The following is a 22,188-nucleotide window of genomic DNA, read 5'->3' on the forward strand; positions in this document are numbered from 1 at the left end:
TCGTCGTCGTTTCTACCACCCCTGCAGACTACAGTAACACCGTATCAATAGTACGAAAGGCCGGTATTGCCGTACTGCGTTCTATCCGGTCGACTCTTTACCCACCATGGCTAAATCACTGGCATCACCTGTTTGTTTGCTTGTGTGTACGATTAAAATTCAAAGTAAACTACAGACAACGCTCACACAGAGGCTAAATGGTCATGGTGGGTAGAGGCGAGGACAGGTAGAAATGCCGCAAAGTGGGCTAGTAAGACAAAACCCTTCGTTCCGCGTTCATTGCAATAATTCATCCAAATAACTCCAAGGTTTAATTTAATAACAATGAAATAATTGCCATCCAATCAAGGCATAGTGAAAATAAAGGTTATAGTTTTACTGAAGATCTGAGAGAGAATCGTTTTGTCCTGCCGTATCAATATTTCTGGTGTGAAGTAAGACCTCGACATCTGTCAGCAGATGGAGGTCTTGCAATTTAGATTAACCCCAACAACCTAATATGAAAGCTGTCTGTAAAGCAAATACTTTACAGTCTTGGGAAATACAAAAATCAGTGAGTAAACTGAGATTGACCGTTACAAATGTCACAGTGACGAAGAAAATGCATCTCAGACAAGCGAATGATTCTCTATAAATTACTGACGCCCTCCTTGATTTACAGGTATCCAATATAACTCTGTCTCATATCTAATTTTACTTGTATTTAAACAATCTGTAGTGTCATGGAAAAACTGTGATACATTGAATTTGGTCACAAAATCTTTTCTTACATGTTAATGTATAAGTCAAACAAAATGTAAATATAGATACAGTGCAGAAGTCTTCGTTATGGCGTTTAGCTTTGTCCCTGATCTGATCAACAAACAGTCACTGAACATGTCTCAAACAATGTAGAGATAAAGCCATATGTTACAATTTGATAAATCGATATTTTAGATATTCCGAGAAAAGGATACAGTCAAGTTTGGCATCATTTAATGTATTCTTATACTAAATCCACAAAGTGAGATTAATTCAAAATCCAGTTCCACGTGTTGTTTTTTTGTTTTTTTGTTAACATGCTCAAAAGCCATTACATCTTAACCCCACAATCAAGACATGTGACTAAAATATCAATGTCAAAGCTATGATTATCGATTCGATCGTTGCAATGCAGTTAAATACAAAGCTATGATTATCGATTCGATCGTTGCAATGCAGTTAAATACAAAGCTATGATTATCGATTCGATCGTTGCAATGCAGTTAAATACAAAGCTGTTAAGAATTCACGTGTATATAAACAATTCACTGTGTTGGTAAGCTCAAGTAACGATGCTCCAATATTATATGTACGATCAGCACCATTTCGTATAGGAATATGTAAACAGGTAGATGGTTTTTTTTTTGTGAAAACCCCATGTCAATATGAACATAAATTCAGAAGGAATATTGATAACTAGATTCCAAGATGGCAACGGCATCATTTTTGTTTAGAGCCTACGTGACTTTTTTAAAGAAAAGAACTTGCTGATATGACTGTTCACTAAGTAGCGATAAGATTTTTAAGATTGCGTCTTAGCGGTTTTATTTAATGGGGGCACAATTGTCATCTAGAATCAACTAAACCTTAGAGCGAATATTTTTACAAATTTTCATGGCAATCCTTCCAGTGGTTTAGTATGTGTAGCATTAACAAACGCATGCTAATGGACAGAACATAGACGGACAACAAACAACTTGCCATTGCACAAGTTCTTCTATGCTTTGAATAATAGTTAAAAAGGAAATATTGCTATTAATTGTTTTCGATCACCTCTACTTTACAGAAACTATGCAAAGAATTTTAAAATGAATAAAAGCTTAAAGTATGTTTTTTTTTTTAATCCATAAGTACCTTCTTTGTCCTGTTCCAAGTGAAATATATTTTCCTCCTTCTCTTCAAACTTGTAAGAGCCCAGTCTTTGAAATCGCAAATTGATCATGACGTTTCTGCTCCCGATTTGGACGTTCCTGGATGCACTTTGGCTCATTCGTTGACAAATTAACTGAACATTCTTATTTCCAATCTGTATATTTTCCGCGTGATTCTTTTTGAGAAAATATTCATCATCTTTATCATCATCATCATCAGATTTTGGCTGTGGTTTTTGTTGCAAAAACCTACTTTTCAAATTATTTTCAAAAGAAGCATTATGATTATCAACGTTATCAGGTTTATTCTGCCTCTCCTTTGGTTCTAGCAACCTATTTGTCAAATTTCTTTCAGGAGAAACATCGTCGTCATCATCGAAGTCAATCTTCTTTTTTGTTTGTTCCACAGACATATTTTCCCAATCTGGTTCTGGTAGAACGACAGTGTGATAGTTACAAGATTTTTCCTGCTTCTTCTTTGATTCAAAAAATTCTTGATGAATGAAAGTATCGTCGTTGCTATTTGGAGTATGAAAAGATTCGCTATCAGAATTGCTTGAACTCATGTCGGAAACGCATTCATTTTGCAAGAATGTTGGTATTGGTATCGGTATTTCTGCACTTTTCCCATCTTTCGGAATGGACTCCGCAGAAATCTGTTCGTCTTGAACATTTGAAGCAGCTCGAATTTGTTCATGGCACAAATCAGAGGCATTTAAATTACTTGAAATTCCGGGAAGGAAGCATTCTCTGACTGTATCACTCTGTTCGCCCGTAACTTCTGTCGCACTTGGTATCAATTCATGATGCATAAGGTTACCATTAATACAAATAGCGACGGAAATACATTTATTTGAAGAGTTTTCTGAGCTAAAAGTTCGCTCAGTATGTTCAGTGGGTTCAGACACCATTCCTCTAGTATCCCCTGAGGAACTGGCTTGCTGTGATACCAGTGTATTGTCCTCCAAAGATAAGTTCAGCGCTGGACGTTCTGTTATATTTGTGACCTCTATGGCTTGATTTTCTTTTTTAGTCTGGAGCATTGATTTCATATTAATATTTCGCTGGCGCGGCACCGGCTTAGGTCGGGATCTTTCCTCGTCCTCCTCCAAATTTAGGTTCAAGTCGTTTGTTACTGAAGATGATGGCAAGCTTAATGAAGAAAGTTTACTTCGCAGTTTAGGCACTGGTCTCGAACAATCCTTTTGCTGCAACGGTGATTTCTGTAACAAAAATGTTTAAATAATATATTAAGGTAGCATATCACATCCCATGCATATTTGTGACATTTCTATGATACAAAAATTATGTTCACAAAAACAAATTTTGGTTTAATTTACATTTCATGTTGAGAATTTGAAATACATCTATGGGGAAAAGTTGTATCGGCAAAGTAGCGATACCATTTTTATCGCTACAGTAGCAACATCACATCTGGGCACTACTTTCTTTTTCCGTTTAAGAAATATAGCTGCCCTTACGTATGCTGTTCAAGCGTGTATTTCCATGTTCAAGTTTATTTCTTTTACTTCCTCTTCTGCTCATTCTCTCCCCTCCCCTGCCTCATTCTCTCCCCTCCCCTGCCTCATTCTCTCCCCTCCCCTGCCTCATTCTCTCTCCTAGTCGAAGCACCGAAGTAGACTGTGAGTTTGCCAAGGGTCCAAATCGTATTTTTTATGTAGAAATCAGCGAAATATAGAACGAAACTATACAGAGTTAAGCTCGAAATCATTAAAAATCTTCTGTATAACGATAATAGATTCTAAACCCTCGTGTATGTTGGATTAGGCCACTGTGATATTTTCACTGAGTTACCGCCCATATTGTTCCGATATGTGGCATAGTAAATCGAAAAACTCTTCATTTTTCGTCTGAAAAAGTAGTCGTAAATTTGAGAAAATACACAATCTGAAACAGCTTTACATGCTAAATATGTAAAATAGTGGCGATATAAAGGTATTGTAAAGTTTTGGAACTTTTCTAACTGATGCAGTACTGCAGCCGATAATCACATTGGCGTATACTGGAGAAACAAATGCATGCAAATCGATGGCAATGGCTTAAAAAAATATTTAATTAAGAAATATCTACGTTTGAATAGATATAAGGAAATATTTTATCCGTAAAGTGGAAACATCTTGTACTGTCAGTATTGGCAAAGTCATTCACGAAAATGCCGTGTTTCAACTTACTCGTGAAATAATTCTTTACACCTGCACATAAAATTTACACCTGCGCACATAACACGTACATGTCACACACACACACACACACACACACACACACACACACACACACATATATATATATATATATATATATATATATATATATATATATATATATATATATATATATATATATATATATATATATATATATAAATTTTGATAATTTGAGTTAAGATCCGAAATCGAATTAAAGTTAAAAGTCAGAAAGTCCAATATATTTTTTAATAACAGCTTTGCATATCAGATAATGATTTTTTTATCAAGCAAACACGGTGTATTTTCCCCTTTTGTTAACAAATGTTCACAGTCAAATGTCATTTATTTGTATCCCAAACTAGAGAGTTTTCACGGTGACTGAATAAATCTCAATGTTCTCACCTCAATATCAAACGTACTGTTTTGTCAATTCTATGTGCATGCCAGGAATGAATCTTGTTATCTCTCATCATATGAAGGATGATAGCACTCAGTTTTCAATGCAGAAATTTATTTTCAGTATCGTGTATATTTTAATATTTAAAATATGGTTGTGATTACCTAATATATATATATATATATATATTGTTGTTGTTTTTTTTAACAAACAGTGAAGGCAAGCATCATCTGAATGGTCTACATTAACTACTTATGTCGTAGATAAAATATAAATTGTGTCGTTGTGTAATACAGATGCTACGGAAAGGTTATTTAAATAAGCAGAGAGTCTATGCAAGACCAGTCAAGGGACTCGGTCTGTTTAGACCGGGCATGTGCAAACTATGGCACACGACCGTCTTGTATCAGCTTTTCTACACCAACGGACCATGGCTTTAAAAATCGTTTATCGGGCCCATGCCCTGGAGGAAGTTGTGCGTGCCCGATTTAGAAGATAAGCACTCTACATAAATGCGAAATTTGTATATAAATTTAATGACTTTAGAAATTCAGAAATATCCTTTCATGGAATATATATATATATATATATATATATATATATATATATATATATATATATATATATATATATATATATATATATATATATATATTACCTTCCTTGGAAAATTTCTCTGAAATATAAACCAGCTAATACAACTACACGTTCGATTTTTGGCTTACTATAATAATTTCTTTAGCATTGTCTTAAGTGATAACCTTGTCAGAAATAACACCAACAATGGTAGTGAAACACAGGCTTCAAACATACCGAGTTTTCATTCGTATCTAGATTCCTTTTCAGACTGTCCGTCATTGAGCTGTTATTGGTATCGGGAGGTTGGCTTGACTGTTGTGTCTCGTCATTCTCAACTGGAGCAGCAGAGCTCGAGACCGTAGAATCCATCTCGACATCAACGTCCGGATCATTCTGATCCTCCATTTTCGGTCCTATACGCTGGTATCTGATTTTAAAAAAAAAAAAAAAAAAAAAAAAAAAAAAACAATTCCAGCTGGAAGTACTTCATAAACCATATTTCTTAAATGGTGGATTTATGAAAGTGAAAACAAAAATGCGGAAGAACAAACTAAAACAACACATTAGTCGTGACTCATGGCGTGGGATGTACTTGGGATAATCCATAAAACGCAAGTTGTTGTAAACATTCTAATATTATAGATGAATATCAGATATAATAGCATGCTCCCATGAAAGATAAGCAATGAATATTACATATAGTCTGTAACGTATAACAGGATCACAATGACGTGGGTATATAAGAAAATTTCCCATGGGTCTGTGACTCTTCCCATGATCTTCTCGGGTGCTTCCAGAAATATATATACTACCCGCCATGTACATCCTCTCGCGCGCTGATAAATGATGTTAACCACACCCCCACACCCCCAATATATCAGCAAACCTTCATTCCTATTATTCTTTCTTCTATATTTATCTTATATATTTGATCTTACATTGATGCCAAATAATTGACTACCTATAGTTTTGTCATGTTGAAATGTGTTTCAAATACTGTTACAATATTTAATGTATTTTTCATTTCATCCATGCCAATAAAACTTTTTTTTAAAATTATATGAAAAAAAACGAATCTCTTAAATCAAAGTCAACAAAGTTTAAGTATTTTATATTGCATCCATTGCATCATATTTTATCGGAAACGTCTACACATAAGTATAAGTAGGTAATAGGCTATTACTGGAATAAGCAACTGACCAGAAACTGAGAGTGAATACGATACCTACAACTTTTGAATTAACCCCCGAAATATGTGGGTTGTAAAATTACGGTTATTCATCCCTAACGCCAGTGACATCCACGATTTGAAAAGACGAACACTTTGTTACGAGGTTACCTGTACATATTCCCTCTTTTACATTTTGTGGGCTGTTTCAAAACGGTATTTACATGTTTTCCACTCATTCTAGAGAAGTTTAAGAAACTCAAAGAACAAATTGCATGTTTAAGTGGCAGTTAATTATGTCTTTTTACCTATGTGCATTTCCCGTGGGTCTTTTTACCTATGTGCATTTAGAGTACTGTGATAAGGTGCTCATATAATATGTTAAACTTAATTATAATGCATAGTTTCTGCCCTGCAAATTTGAAGTCATATTGTCAAACTAAATGGTGAGATGACTCAGCAGGCTGCATAAACCGTAACTACTAAATATAGTTTAGTTCTGTTAAACTATCATAGTGCGTACAGTTGTACTCACTTATTCACTGGTCTAAAGCGCTCTCCGTCACGGATCACTGCCATCTCACCTCTGTCTGCGTGGGTTCGAGTCTCGGGCTCGGCCAGTGTGGATATGTGAGAAAGCTTGCCGGTAGCTTCTCGTGGGTCGGTGGTTCTTTCCGGGGTTTTCCCGGGTTCTTCCTCCAACATTAATACTGGCCGCCATGTATAGCCTATCCTGTGCTGAAAAATGGCGTTAAACCCTATAACAACAACAACAACAACAACTTATTCACTAATTCAGCATAGACTATAAACACACTGTACTGATGAGATTTTTGTCTGTGATTTGTGCTACAGATTATAAACACGCTGTACTGATGTTTTTCTTTTTTTTTGTCCGTCGTTCGCAAAAAAGATTATGAATATACTATACTATTTTTTTATCTGTCGTTCGCTATATAGATTATGAATACACTATACTGATGGGGGGGGGTTCGTGCCACAGATTATGAACACAATATACTAATCTTTTCGTCCGTTGGTTCGAGAAATAGATTGTGAACACACTGTACGGATTATTATTTTTTTGTCCGTGGTTTAATATACAAGGACTAAATTTTCCATTTATTGCCACGATCCTGGGTCCTTCACGACAGTTTGTATTATTCAGCTGTTTAATAAGTTATTTAATGATCACTTCCGTTTTTCAGTTTCGTCATCCGTGTTCGCCAGACGAGTTTTTGGTTTTGTTAGACGATTCGCGATTTTTTCTTTTCTAAATTTACTTTATGTCAGTCAAGTTTCACATCGCAAAATACTGTCTGATTTGTCAGTACATGTTTTCAGTTTCCTGTTGACTCTATCTGGACACGCTGATACGAGTACTTCGATATTGTATAAGATGATTATTTATAATGCAACTGAATGCTGAAAAAATCTGACACCATACTCATGCACATAAAGTCCAACAATAGATCTAAAAGAATAATGTGCACTAGATGTGCACTGTATTACTGGTATACCGATTTACCGCGGTGTTTTTTCCTCCGGTAGTCAGTATCTGTGTATATTTTCCATATACTGGTACGTCGGTTGTTTCCTTCAATATATACTATGCAAAAGTTCACGATGAATCTAGTTAAATCTTTAATGATATTAACAGCGTGTTTTCATTATTTATGACAAAACAAATTTTAAAAAATCTTTTGTTTACAAAACTTAAAGTCGGAATGAAATAATTTTGTTTACCTCAGACTTATATACAAACTGTCACCTGACTTGTGACACAACAAAATGCCCCAGACCTAGGTTATTTCCAGTTGAAATTTCCATCAAGTTAGAAAACAAGACCAGGTTTGTTTGTTTAAACTACCTCAACTATACCAGTTAGACCATGTTTTTCCAAGGGAAAAATCAATGTCCTGAACTGAACTCAGAATGAACATATTGTTAATAAATGATCGTTATTTTAAATTAGAATCTTAACTGACGGACAAGAGTTAACTATGTAATATTTTGATTAAAAATTACCTTTACAATCTACAATTATGGACAAAAATTAAATAACAGTATAGATATGCATAACAAAAGTGGGGCTTGAAAAAATGTGGGCTTCGGGATAAACACTTTCTACTTTTATCAATAGGTTCTCTAATGACATAACGATTATTTCGAGAATTGGCCAGAGTGTACGCTGAATCATCCCACTTTAGTTACGTCATCCAGATCGCAATTTATAAATCAATTAACATTCACATAGCAAAGTCATGTGCTATAATATATTGGCCATTTAATTTTCGGCGGGGGTGGGGTTAGTGGTATTGTTTTTAGCAGAAATAATATATTTTCTTTTATCGCAAGATAATTATTATTTTTCCCAAATAATATGGACATCATATAGTTTTATTTTGCTAATAATCAGAGCAATTTTTTTTTCTTTCTCCAGTTAGTGATAGATGGAAAATAAACAAAAGTGTGTCAGGCCTCTGCCTAAGAATATTCAATTTTTTTGGTACTAAATATGAGTGCGGTCTTTATGGTATGTACATTCAGAAACAAAATTATTCGTGGATCCACCCTCATGCGTACCAAGTTCAACAACTGATATAAGGAAACGTATCATTCCTATATCGAACTAATCAGAACGCATTCAAACGAGAACCAACGTATGGAATCTACAAACAATGGATGATCATTGTATAGAATTCACACACAAATATGTGACAAAACGTGCCAGTAGCTGCTCATGGGTCGGCGGTTTTTCCAGGGTTTTTCATATGCTGAAAAATGGCTGTAACCCCGCCCCCCCCCCCAAAAAAAAAAAGCAAACAACAAAATTCTTGTGCACGAATACATTTCATTTCTTTTAGTGTTACAGTGCTCTACAACATTCGACACTACGTACTGGGTGTTAAAATGGAATTTCAACGGACAATTATTTGATAATTGGTTGTACTGAAGCCGTGTTTTACCCAATTCAGAGTCATGTGGACGGATGATTCCCTGCTTCGATGACACGTACATTTGTCTGTTTGGGAGTAAGGGAATGAGGCTGTTGGGCTTTATCGGCATTTATTCCTACCTGTGATGTGTACAGTAAAACCTCATATTTGTCATGTGTATATGATACTATCAATCTTGTTAATATGAACAAAGTATTTGTATAATGTGCACAAATTATTATCACGCTTGTTATGTGTACAGCATGATTTCATAATTGGTATGTGTACAAAATAAGTTCAGATGGTTTTCGTGTACACGATAATCTCAGTAAGTGTTATGCCCATTGTTTATTTGCGTTAATTAAAGGACCTGTCTGCCATTTTTAACGGTCTGCTTCTCATTTTCACTATTAAAAGGGCATATATTCACCGTTAAATTCCCACATTTAAGATATTGTTACATATAACTTATACGTGCTGCAATATTAAACTGTAGTACTAATTTCTCCTTTCATCGTCTGATAAGTTCCTAAGGATTCACAAATATCATGCAGTGAATTCGGCATTATGCAATTGTAAAGTAGAACTCGTGGAACATTATCACATTCTAGAAATTAACAAAGGGGCGACTTAAACGGAAATGGATTTCTTATCATGTGTTATTAATGTCTCGAAGACATACAAATAGGATCATATTATTTATTGTAACCTAAAGCTACTTCCATGGTTCACCAGGTCATAATAAATTCCTCACATGCATTAACCCAACACAGTTCCAAGAACCATCCCTAGATCCTTTCTGGACTTTGCCCCAGGGTTTGAACTTCAAAGTCCGTTACGTTGTTGTTGTTGTTGTGGGGTTTAACGCCATTTTTCAGCACACGATAGGCTATACATGGCGGCCAGTATTAATGATGGAGGAAGAACCCGGGAAAACCCCGGAAAGAACCACCGACCCACGAGAGGCTACTGGCAAGCTTTCTCACATACCCACATTGGCTGAATCCGAGACTCGAACCGCCGCAGACAGAAGTGAGATGGCAGTGATCCGTAACGTAGAACGCTTTAGACCACTCGGCCACTCGGGGCCCCAAGTCCGTTACGTATATGTTCTCCTGCTTTGACTGTATGCGCAAAATATTAAAATGTCATTTAGTTGCAATGTTTATAGATTGGACTTTTGATCCAAAACCAGGAACCACGATAGACTAGTTGGAAGAGTGACAAATTCGCATTGCAAGGTCTCAAGTTAAATATCATTACAGGCCGGGCAGACCGATTGTCTCATTATAGCCACCACCACCACCCCTTTTTTAAAAGTTAACCACCAACCCCTTCCCAATAATTGGTCCCACTCCACCTATCTCCTAGACGGTTAACCCATTACCCATGTCCCGATCTTGCAGAATTTTCACTCATCGGTAGAGACAAAAACGAGTTACGGATAGACTTTCGAACAGACAGACAGGCCTTGGCTATCACTTGTGCGGCCCACACCCCTACCCACAGAAAAGGTAGCAATAAAAGTATTCAGCCTATGCATACATTAGAAAAGGTGCAAAATGCATACAAACATGCATGTACCAACAATCTGTACCTACACAGCGTGACCTTCATCAGCCACAAATACGCTTACGCTTTAGCAAGAAAGGGGACTGAGAGGTGTAGCAAACTTATTCCCTCTTTTGTTGGCTAATAAAGTCTTAAATATATTTTTTACCACAACACGTGGTTACGAATGTGCAATGATTAAAAACTGCAAGCACTTTTTTAACACACGTGTGTGCTATTTTTAACGTAGGTTTAAACATTTTTCAGTCATATCGCTTTGATGTGTGCAGTGTGGCAGTTTAGGGTGATGTCTAGCATGGTGGTATCATGCCACAGACATGTAGCATAAAGTCCCACCCAGTCACATTATTCTGACACCAGACCGACCAGTCCTAACACTAACCTCTTAATGCTGAGCGCCAAGCGAGGCAGTTGTTAGTACCATTTTTATAAATCTTTGGTATGACTGCCGGGGTTCTGACCCGCGACCTTCCGCATCCGATACGGACGCTCAAACCACTAGGCCACCAGAGCGGTCTTTTTAACATAAGAAGTGGTTACGAATGTGCAATGATTAGAAAACGAACGCACTTTTAAACACAAGCAGCCACGAATGTGCAATGATTAGAAAATGCATTTTGCCTAGCTAGAAACAACAACCAAGCAAATAACTTCAATTGACAAACATTAAAATATAAAAGTTGTACACACCTTCATACAGGCCTTTGAATAGCATTTGAATAGACCATCAAAGGTTTTAAAATGGATATATATATATATATATATATATATATATATATATATATATATATATATATATATATATATATACAGACAGCGAGGTATGGCCTTACCTTAATCAAGTTTTGATGAATTTATACCCTTGTAAAGTAATAAACGATAGAGATAAACTTTCGCACTAAATCCGTGTTGTACATGAATAATACTTCCTTGTAAGGTCGGGGGTCTTTTCCGGTGGTTTATGATTATTGAAAATTATTATTATGCTTCCGGTGTCCCATTGTCATACATGCACACTCAACGTTTAGCACCGCACTGATCAATATTTAAATTAGGTAAACGTCAATATTTTATCTCTTTTATAAATGTTATTATTGCCAAAAAACATGTCCGCCAAATACTGAATAAAATGTTGTATACGCTAATAATTAGACTCAGTATGATCTCAAGGTAAGTTCGTTATACATAAATTTGAACCTGCAGAAATAATGTATCTGAAGGGTATAAGTTTTCTAAATACAAAACAGATCTAAATAACCTGTTCCCTCGTATGTGTACAGTATTGCAGATAAATAAATCGCCAGCTTATAACTGAACTTCATTTATGCGACTTGTATGTCATCATTATCCATTCGATGTAGTGTTGTAAAACAAGAAGTTTATATATGACATTGAGGAAACGGAAGCGGACCGTCATGCTCAGAGACACTACGGTAGCCGCCCTGGTCCGACAGTAGGATTCAAGGCCACACCTTCTGGTGATGTCTGTAGTGTGTAGTAACCACCGTTTATGCATTGCCTGGCAGTGAATTAAACACACAACAACCCTAATTCTAAAGCAGCCAGTGCATCTGATCCATTCTTGCGAGGGAAACGTTTAGGAAACATTTTATTTTATTACGGATAATTCACTTACTCGGATGATCGATATACTGTTGTGCTATTGTGTATCAGTACGGATAATTTATATACTCGAATAATCGTTATGTATATGTTAATTTTCAAAGATGAATATGTACCATGGTCTATGTTTCGATGTGCGATATGTCCGTCTGTATTCATGCATAAACATATGCATTTCAATACCTAATTAAAGATGAAGCAAATGCAAAAGTCGCTCCCCGCCCAGCGTTATGTGTTTAAAATTACTCTCGGACCTCCTACCACCTTAATCTGACTGCCTATATGGTTGTGTTTCTGAGAGACTTCACCATAGAATACGTGCTGACCAATTTATAAAGTAAGGCATATGTAATAGCTGACCAGTTTAAAGGCACATGCAAGTGCTGGCCGATTTATAAAGTAAGGCATATGCAAAAGCCCACCACAGACTTGGCTAATGGTACTACATTTATTGTTTGCCTTAAATATAACATGAACAACAAGTCGATAATTGTCTGTAATACTTGAAAAACACCTAGAAACTAAAATATGTGGCCACCTTCCTGTACACAAAACTGTAGTATTATTGCGTGTATGTGATATTCTTTGGGATTTATTCCGCTGCTTGGTCATGTAAAGGGGCATTCAAACATTGTTTATCGAAATACTTGGGACGACTGATCAGTTTCTTTAAAAATAGACCTATTATTTTTCTATTATATAGATCAAGGTGATGGTTTCTACTAGTTTTGTGACTGTTTTTGGGACATTCTACATTTCTATATACAGAAAGGATTATTTTTATTGCTCAAAGACCAATCTGGATAAAAACGTAATCCTGACCTATTTCATGATATCAAACTAATAATCACAACTTAACTATAGCTCCCGAAACACAGCATCAAATAATGCCTACTGTAACATGATCCGCGTTGGAGTAAGATTATAATGACTACTGTAACATGATCCGCGTTGGAGTTAGATTATAATGCCAACTGTAACAACATCCGCGTTGGAGTTAGATTATAATGACACTAAAAGGAATTTCGTGAACGAGATTTTTTAAACTCATAATGTAATTGAAAAATGAATAAATCTGACACCAAAATGATTAAACCAGTCACCAATCACGTGAACATGAATTCCAAAACTGGATTTAACAAACTGATGCTCACCGAGTTAAAAAGGTGATGAATGCTTTGAAATTAAAGAAACACAGAGCACAATTAATCTACCACTTTGGGTAATCAAAATATGGATTTACACAACTATGGACATGTGATGACTATTTGCCAAGGGTAAATACAGTGGCGTAATAAGGGTAAATGGTAGGCGACGATGATGGTCCAAAAGGGTTTTGGTACCCCGTGAGTAAGCAAACGTCCCATGACGTTTGCTTACTCACGGAGTGTTCACCCACAGTGCAGACCTAGTGTTAAAGCTAGGTTACAAATCCAAATCATGCACACACATACATCTACGATGAAATCCTTGTCATACTGAATGAATCATATCTATTATGCAATTCTTGATGAATGAAACGTATTATTCATCGTTATATTGGCGAGGTTTCATGTCATCATCTAGATAGTTTATCACCAATGTCTTGATGAAGTGAAGACTGACTAAACTTGACAAGTGTCAATAAATAATTTGGATGTATTTGGGGCATCTAAATGTATATTACTGTCTCTCTGTAACGGGATCTAACTTTTTTTCGTCATATATCACTTTAACAGCCATAACCTTTGCTTGTTTGGTTGAAATTTTTTTCGTCTGTATTTATGAACACTGTATGTCTTGCATTAATTGAATACTGTGCAGACTAGCCGCGTTATCTTATCCAGGCAGTTACACCTGTATGCAGATAAGTTGATCTATATAACCTGTAACATTTGGGAATTAAATCGGCGTACCTACGAAAGACCGTGAAGGTAAGTGCTGAGCTGTTTCCATTGTCCACGATGAAGTGGTTGGATTTGTAGCATCATTGTAATTTTGTCTTTGTGCGCTAACACGCTCTTTTGAGAACCGATTATTCTTCTGGTGCATTGAAATAATTTTAGCACATGGGCACATGTATTTCTTCCCATGACGTTTGCTTACTCGCGATGATACAAATTCTGTTAATCATCTGTGCCAATAAAGTCATATTTGTTTCAATACTAATAAATAGAACAAACATTTGTTTTTTCGTTTTCTGCAACTCTAACTGTTCTAGTGCATTTTACTTGAATTATTTCGTACACATTCCGAGTGATATCATAAAGATCTCAATATGCTTTATGTATTGTAATAGTATAATGTATCATAAAGTCCTCCGTATGCTTTATGTATTGTAATAGTATAATGTATCATAAAGTCCTCCGTATGCTTTATGTATTGTAATAGTATAATGTATCATAAAGATCTCAATATGCTTTATGTATTGTAATAGTATGATGTATCATAAAGTCCTCCATATGCTTTATGTATTGTAATAGTATACTATATCATAAAGTCCTCCATATGCTTTGTGTATTGTAATAGTATAATGTATCATAAAGTCCTCCATATGCTTTATGTATTGCAATAGTATAATGTATCATAAAGTCCTCCGTATGCTTTATGTATTGTAATAGTATGATGTATCATAAAGTCCTCCATATGCTTTATGTATTGTAATAGTATAATGTATCATAAAGTCCTCCGTATGCTTTATGTATTGTAATAGTATGATGTATCATAAAGTCCTCCATATGCTTTATGTATTGTAATAGTATAATGTATCATAAAGTCCTCCGTATGCTTTATGTATTGTAATAGTATAATGTATCATAAAGATCTCAATATGCTTTATGTATTGTAATAGTATAATGTATCATATAGTCCTCCATAATTAATGTGTTTGGAGAAAAGTTCATTACAGCTCCTAAAACTTTTTCCCTTTTATTAAAACACTGCAAAGCACATTCATATGAGAAAGCCACATTTCCTTACGGCGGATTTTTTTTTACACTCTGCACTCAAAATTTGGGCTCCAATCTTGTTTTATATGACATTTTAGTTTTTGTTTTTGCAGACTCGAATTCTGTGCCATGCTTAAATATATGTGAGCCGTATGGATTTGCTTTTCATATGTCTTGAACGTATTTTAAGTTTTTCTAACGTATAGATATGCTATTGATCTGCATTTTTGTGTACTCCCGATACTAAGGTGGGGAACTTCAGTAGCTGTGTTAACAGAGCGTCTGACTGTTAATTCAAGATTCGCGGATACGATACTCGCCCCGGGTCGGCTGTCACGATGTGTCCTTTTGGAAAGGCACTTAGTTTCTATTTTCTCAGCATGACATATCCAATAATGCCGTTAAAAGTGCAGTTGAAACCTACACAAACAAAATAAAACTAAAGTGAGCTCAATCGGATATTTAAAAAGTGTAATGAACTAAGAATCAGTTTGTCAGGCTTTATTTAAAAACCCAACCCAAAATACCAAGTGAACTAATGGTTATTTCCTACTGCATTGAGTTCGTATCTATGTGAAGAGTGTATTTCACTGTCTCTTTGTGCGATTTAATTGATTATTTTAGATATCAATGTCTTGTCTGACTGTCTTAGGAGAAAATTGTACTGTATGTTCATTTCCTAAAGGTTTGTCTGTATGGTTGTGTTTCGGTATAAAACGGTGCTGTTTATACTGCTTTATAAAGCTGTAGCTTTGAAGTATTTTAATATAATGTTTCATGTAAATCATTGCTTTCATTAGTTCTGCATTTATTCATTATCATGTATTGCATGCCTAATGTAATACTGAATAATTTCTTTATGATATTCTTCTATTTGTAAATGCCTTGTCGTCATTTCTGGATTGCCGAGACTTGTGTACATATAAAACTAAACACCTGTGATAACATTGTTACATATTACCATTAAACATGCATGTAAAGTACTTACTGGAAATCAGTTGTTACATATCAAAACTAGTTGTTGAGACCTACATTAAGTGCTTGACTGATGTCACAGAGATTGACGTTACCTTGTGAACTCCTGCCTGTTAACACATTAACCCCTAGAGGTTTTTGTCGTTTTCGCCTGAAATTCGAGTAGGAAACACATTTTGAAAGCTATTTTTAAATGCATCCGAAAACACCAAATCCCAGGTGATCTTTCAATAGCATACTGCCTAGTTGTGTTAGAAACATCGTTTTTCATTGGCTGTTTGGCTCGCGCATGAGCAGAAGGGCAAAAGTTTGTTATTTTGGGTAGGGTTTTCTTGGGGGGGGGGTGTTGCTAAACGGACCCATTAGTTTTGTATCGAGACCACACTTTATTCAAAATGCCCATCTTATCCTATTTTTTGCAAAGGTTCATCTGTTTGCAGTTCATACTGGTTTGTCTTAGATCTGAGAACAAAAAAGTCTAAAATCCGGACACTAAATCGGATTCCGACCACGGGCCAATTTTCGATAGAAAAAAATCGATTCCAAAATTTGCGGTTTTTCCCTCTGTATTTTGTAGCGCAACAAGAAATGCCATCATTTGGTATCACTGTAGAGCTACATCTGTCTACCTTTCTATACTACCACCCACTTTAGTGTAACATGCATGACCATGACGCTACAGAGCTCGGCAGTAGGCTACTACCTCCTGCCACGTTAACTCGTCGCATAGGTTAATGTGTTAACAAGTCTAGTTGACTGGTTTCATCTCTAGTATAGTTCGAATATGACACGAAAACGGGAGAGGTGCAACAGGCATAACTGCGCCCGTTCAATTTCACCAGATTAAACAAAAAGTTAAAATACTGAACAACACGACCAACTGGCATAACTAATGAGTTTAAACTATATGTTGTCCTTTGCTAACACAATTCTTATCGGATTTTAAGAGATCTACTATTTAGTATCCTGTTTAGATATGAAGACAACATAATTATTTTTTACATCTAAAACATAACAACCTGCATTTAAACACCAGTCAAAATCTGACTGTACTTCGTGGCCTATTTTTTCGTGTGCAAATTTTGATGTCAGATCTTACGCGGTATTTACAGTTGTGGTATGCTTGATAATTTTCAAGGAAAGAATTTCGGTACCTTAATAAATGTTATAGTTTCTAAAAATATGTTCTAGTTGTCTCAGAAACGTATTGAAATGGGTAGAGAGAAAAAGGGAATATTGTACGATAATAACTGAAGAGCGTTAAGTTTTCCTTAGAAGAAAAGCTTTCATGGCATTATTTTTGGCAAATCAAGTACAACTCTACTGGTCTCAAACTATATATTTTACTTATTAAAAATTGGTATGTTTTTTTAGAGACTCTTGTCTTATTTATCTTGAAAAAGGCAATTAATCTAAATACAGAACCTTCATAATGAAAAGATATGTATTCCCTTTGTTAGATGTTTTGAACTATTTTCGTGGATAATATTATGCAGGTTGATGTCAATCAGGGATCCATCTTTGTTATAAAAATAGATAGAAGTTTCATCTTTTACTTATTTTACGAGAGATGTTATAATATACGCGTTCACTCTGTAAAACTTTGAGACGACCCTCTTGATCCCATTACTCGTTACAAAATATGACTAGCTTTATCGAGGGGGGGGGGGAGAGAGAGGGGTGGTGGAGGGTATATCATAATCTTTAACTCTGCAAAACATTTAGACGACCCTCATGATCCCATCACTCGTTACAAAATATGACTAGCTTTATCGGGGGCGGGGGGGAGAGAGAGGGGTGGTGGAGGGTATATCATAATCTTTAACTCTGTAAAACTTTGAGACGACCCTCATGATCCCATCACTCGTTACAAAATATGACTAGCTTTATCGAGAGAGAGAGAGAGAGAGAGAGAGAGAGAGGGAGAAAGAGAAGGGGGGGGTTGGATGGTATATCATAATCTTTAACTCAGTTAAACTTTGAGATAACCTTCACGATGCCATTTCTCAATAAATAGCGTGACGTATCCATTACTCTGAAATTGCGTTTAAAAACTGCTTTTCTTCTAGTTAAACAAATTACTATGCATTAAAACTATTTCATCCCATCAGCGAAAGGAGTAGAATAGTCTTCCATTATCACTTCAATCAATCGATGCGAAATCACCAACTTCCGTTATCTCAAGGCCCACTTGTGCTTTGTGCGTTAGATTACCATTCTGATTCGTCACGTTACCATATAGTCACTCTTTATATTTAGATGAGTAAACCTACTCATGTAGATGTTCCACCGACTTGAAGATTTTTGAAAATCTTTTTACTTTGAACACAAGCTTATTGTAAAACAAATTAATATTTTGAATCAAACAGAAAATTAAATACACAGTAAAATCTACTGAAATATATAATAGAGTATTACTCCTTTACGAGATCATTCAGCAACTGCTTTAACCAACTGAACTAAATCGCTGAAATGTTTAAGCTTAATACGAATGTTAGCCATCACCCAAAGCTGGCATGTGCAACTTCCTGCAGGGCGCAGGCCGGATGGTGACTTTTAAAACCACACCGTATGACGCAGATGCAACAGGATAAAGCCAGGAGGGGGATATTTCAACTGTATACAATTATGCACAAATTGGAGCAAGTCATATTTTTCCGGTATTTTATGAATATCTAGAATGACTCCACTCTGTATTGATACTTCATTTTTAATAAAAGCTTTGTTTTGTCTTAGGGAGATGAAGCATGATTTTCTTGATCTCCATCGGGACAACTATGCCAAATAACTCCATTAAGCTTTATACCATTGGCGATCTTGTTTGACGCGGAAAAAGTTACATGTATTTTTGCACACTGACTCTCCTGATTATATGTATTGATGAAGTCAAATTAGACCACATTTCTTATCGATATAATCAAAATTAGATCACATTTCTTATTGATATAATCAAAATTAGACCATAATTCGTATCTATATAGTCAAATTAGACCACATTTCTTATCCATAAAATCAAAATTAGACCACATTTCTTATCGATGTAATCAAAATTCTACGACATTTCGTATTTATGTAGTCAATTTAGAATACGTTGCTTATCCATATAATGTTTGGGAGTGAGGCTGTCGGGCTTTAACGGCATTTATTCCTACCTGTGATGTGTACTGTAAAACTTCATATCTGTCATGTGTATATGATAATATCAATCTTGTTAATATGAACAAAGTTTTTTTATAATGTACACAAATTAGTATCGCGCTTGTTAGTTCACACGGTTTTCGTTTTCAAGATAATCTCAGTAAGTGTTATGCCCATAGTTTCTTCGCGTGAATTAAAGGACCTGTCTGCCATTTTAATGGTCTGTTTCTCATTTTCGCTATTAAAAGGGCTTAGATTCACCGTTAAATTCCCAATTTAAGATATTTTTTATATATAACTTATACGTGCTGCATGCAAACATGCATGTCCCAACAATCTGTACGTGCTGCATACAAACATGCATGTCCCAACAATCTGTACGTGCTGCATACAAACATGCATGTCCCAACAATCTGTACGTGCTGCATACAAACATGCATGTCCCAACAATCTGTACGTGCTGCATACAAACATGCATGTCCCAACAATCTGTACGTGCTGCATACAAACATGCATGTCCCAACAATCTGTACGTGCTGCATACAAACATGCATGTCCCAACAATCTGTACGTGCTGCATACAAACATGCATGTCCCAACAATCTGTACCTACACAGCGTGACTTTCATCAGCCACAAATACGCGTCCGCTTTGGCGAGAATGGGGACTGAGTGGTGTAACAAACTTATTCCCTCTAGTGTAGGCTAATAAAGTCTTAAATATATTTTTTACCACAACGAGTCAAGCACGTTTTTAACACAAGTGTGTGTGATTTTTAAAGTAGGTTTAAACATTTTTCAGTCATATCGCTTTGATGACTGCAGTGTGGCGGTTTATAATGATGTCTAGCACTGTGTGGCAGGTAGCACGATGTCCCACCCAGTCACATTATTCTGACACCAGGCCGACCAGTCCTAACACTGACCTCTTAATGCTGAGCGCCATGCGAGGTAGCTGTAGTACCATTTTTATAAATCTTTAGTTCTGACCCGCGACCTCCCGCATATCATACGGACGCTCAAACCACTAGGCTAACTGAGCGGTCTTTTTAACATAGGAAGCGCTTACGAATGTGCAATGATTAGAAAACTCACGCATTCTTGAATACAGCGGACACGAATGTGCAATGATTAGAAAATGCATTTTGCCATGCTACATATAACAACCAAGCAAATAACTTCAGTTGTCAAAGTTGTACACACCTTCATAAAGGCCCTGAAACAGCATTTGAATCGGCAACCAGAGGTTTCAAAATGGATATATATATATATATATATATATATATATATATACAGACAGTGAGGTATGGCCTTACCTTAATCAGCTTTTAACGATGTTGTATCCTTGTAAAGTAATAAACGATAGAGACAAACTTTCGCACTAAATCGTGTTGTATATGAATAATAATACTTCCTTGTAAGGTCGGGGGTCTTTCCGGTGGCTTGTGCTTATCGAATAGTATTATACTTCCAGTGTCCCATTGTCATACATGCACAATCAACGTTCGCATCACACATTAGGGCAACTAGAGTCAAACTAATCTATATTTAAATTAAGTAAACGTCAATATTTTGTTATCTCTTTTATAAATGTTATTATTACCGAATAACATGTCCGACAAATAAGATGTTGTATAAGCTAATAATTAGACTCAGTGTGAATTTAAGTCGTGATCTCAAGATAAGTTCGTTATACATAAATTTAAACCTGCAGAAATCATGTATCTCATAGGTCTACGTTCTCTAAATACAAAACAGATCTAAATAACCTGTTCCCTCGTATTTGTACATTATTGCAGATAAATGTATCGTCAACTTATAACAGCAGAACTTCAGTAGCAGGAGGTAGATGTGAATATACCTTTTTTTAAGAAGAGTCTTCTTTGAAAATAAAACTTCATACCACAAAAATGAAAAATATAAGGTCAATAACGCCAAACCTAAGCCTCTAACCGAAACCGAGAGTTTCTCTAATTGGCTTAGCTCATTTTGGTACTTCATCGTTGTCGTTCGTGTTTTCAAATTTGTATGCGTGTTCGTTCACCCGTCGGACACTCATTGTTGGTCGCACCCCACACACCCCGCTGCTGTTTCTTAACCAAATATTTTATCAAACATTATACGATATCGTGACCGAGGATCATGCAAATTTATTGTTACAAATCCGTGGGGGGTAGCTTGTGCTTTTGAAAAGAAGTTTTTGAAGTTAATCATATCCATATCCCCTGAACACCAAGTCTGATGAAAGTTTCGCAGAGCATGTGTATCGACCCCATTAAACATAACTAAAATATTACAGTTATCTTTGATCACTTTCGTTATTAGTGTGCTTTTATGTCTGCCTCGAGAAAATATCCGAGCAGGATTTAATTGTATGTCCAACATCATATCATCGTATACTACTAGATTATTAATAAATCCATCGAGGTCATATGCAGATGGGGCTTCATCAATATTGGTGATAAAATCAATAATATCATTACCATCCTCGTCCAATAATTTTGCATTTTCATTAAAATCTTTAAGCACATCGTATCATCGCTAATCATCTACAGATGGTGACACTAAATATAATCTCATTATCAGAGTAAGCAACAATTGGGTCTTACCAGACCCAGATGGACCTATGATGATTGCTCTGACAGAATTTGGTAGCGCTGGATGATGTTTGATTGGCTCTTGCTTTCGTGTCGCTGAAAATTCAATGCCATTCATGTTGTAGAAATATAATTTAAAAAATATGGATTTATATTGTGTTCGATGCAAAGCATC

General features: G+C 35.8%; 1 protein-coding gene across 3 annotated transcripts in view; it reads right to left on the reverse strand.

Moving 5' to 3' along the window:
• The window catches only part of LOC149794914 (uncharacterized), a 69,211-nt gene extending 48,387 nt beyond the window's left edge, over window positions 1-20,824 (reverse strand). The window contains exons 1-3 of one of the 3 annotated variants that reach the window (XM_089964556.1): window positions 20,733-20,824; window positions 5,310-5,502; window positions 1,876-3,115 (exon numbers count right to left, since the gene is read on the reverse strand). In XM_089964556.1, coding sequence (XP_089820682.1) covers window positions 1,876-3,115; window positions 5,310-5,480 — 1,411 coding nt within the window. In that variant the 5' untranslated portion in view covers window positions 5,481-5,502; window positions 20,733-20,824. Of the gene's footprint in view, window positions 1-1,875; window positions 3,116-5,309; window positions 5,503-6,778; window positions 6,932-11,587; window positions 11,664-20,732 lie in introns of those variants that run through there. The other 2 variants (XM_089964557.1, XM_089964555.1) reach the window with 2 other exon arrangements.
• Window positions 20,825-22,188: the final 1,364 nt, after the last annotated feature.

This window comes from Sinohyriopsis cumingii, chromosome 7 (assembly GCF_028554795.1).
Source record: "Sinohyriopsis cumingii isolate HCF-2022 chromosome 7, ASM2855479v2, whole genome shotgun sequence".
Lineage (NCBI taxonomy): Eukaryota > Metazoa > Mollusca > Bivalvia > Unionida > Unionidae > Sinohyriopsis > Sinohyriopsis cumingii.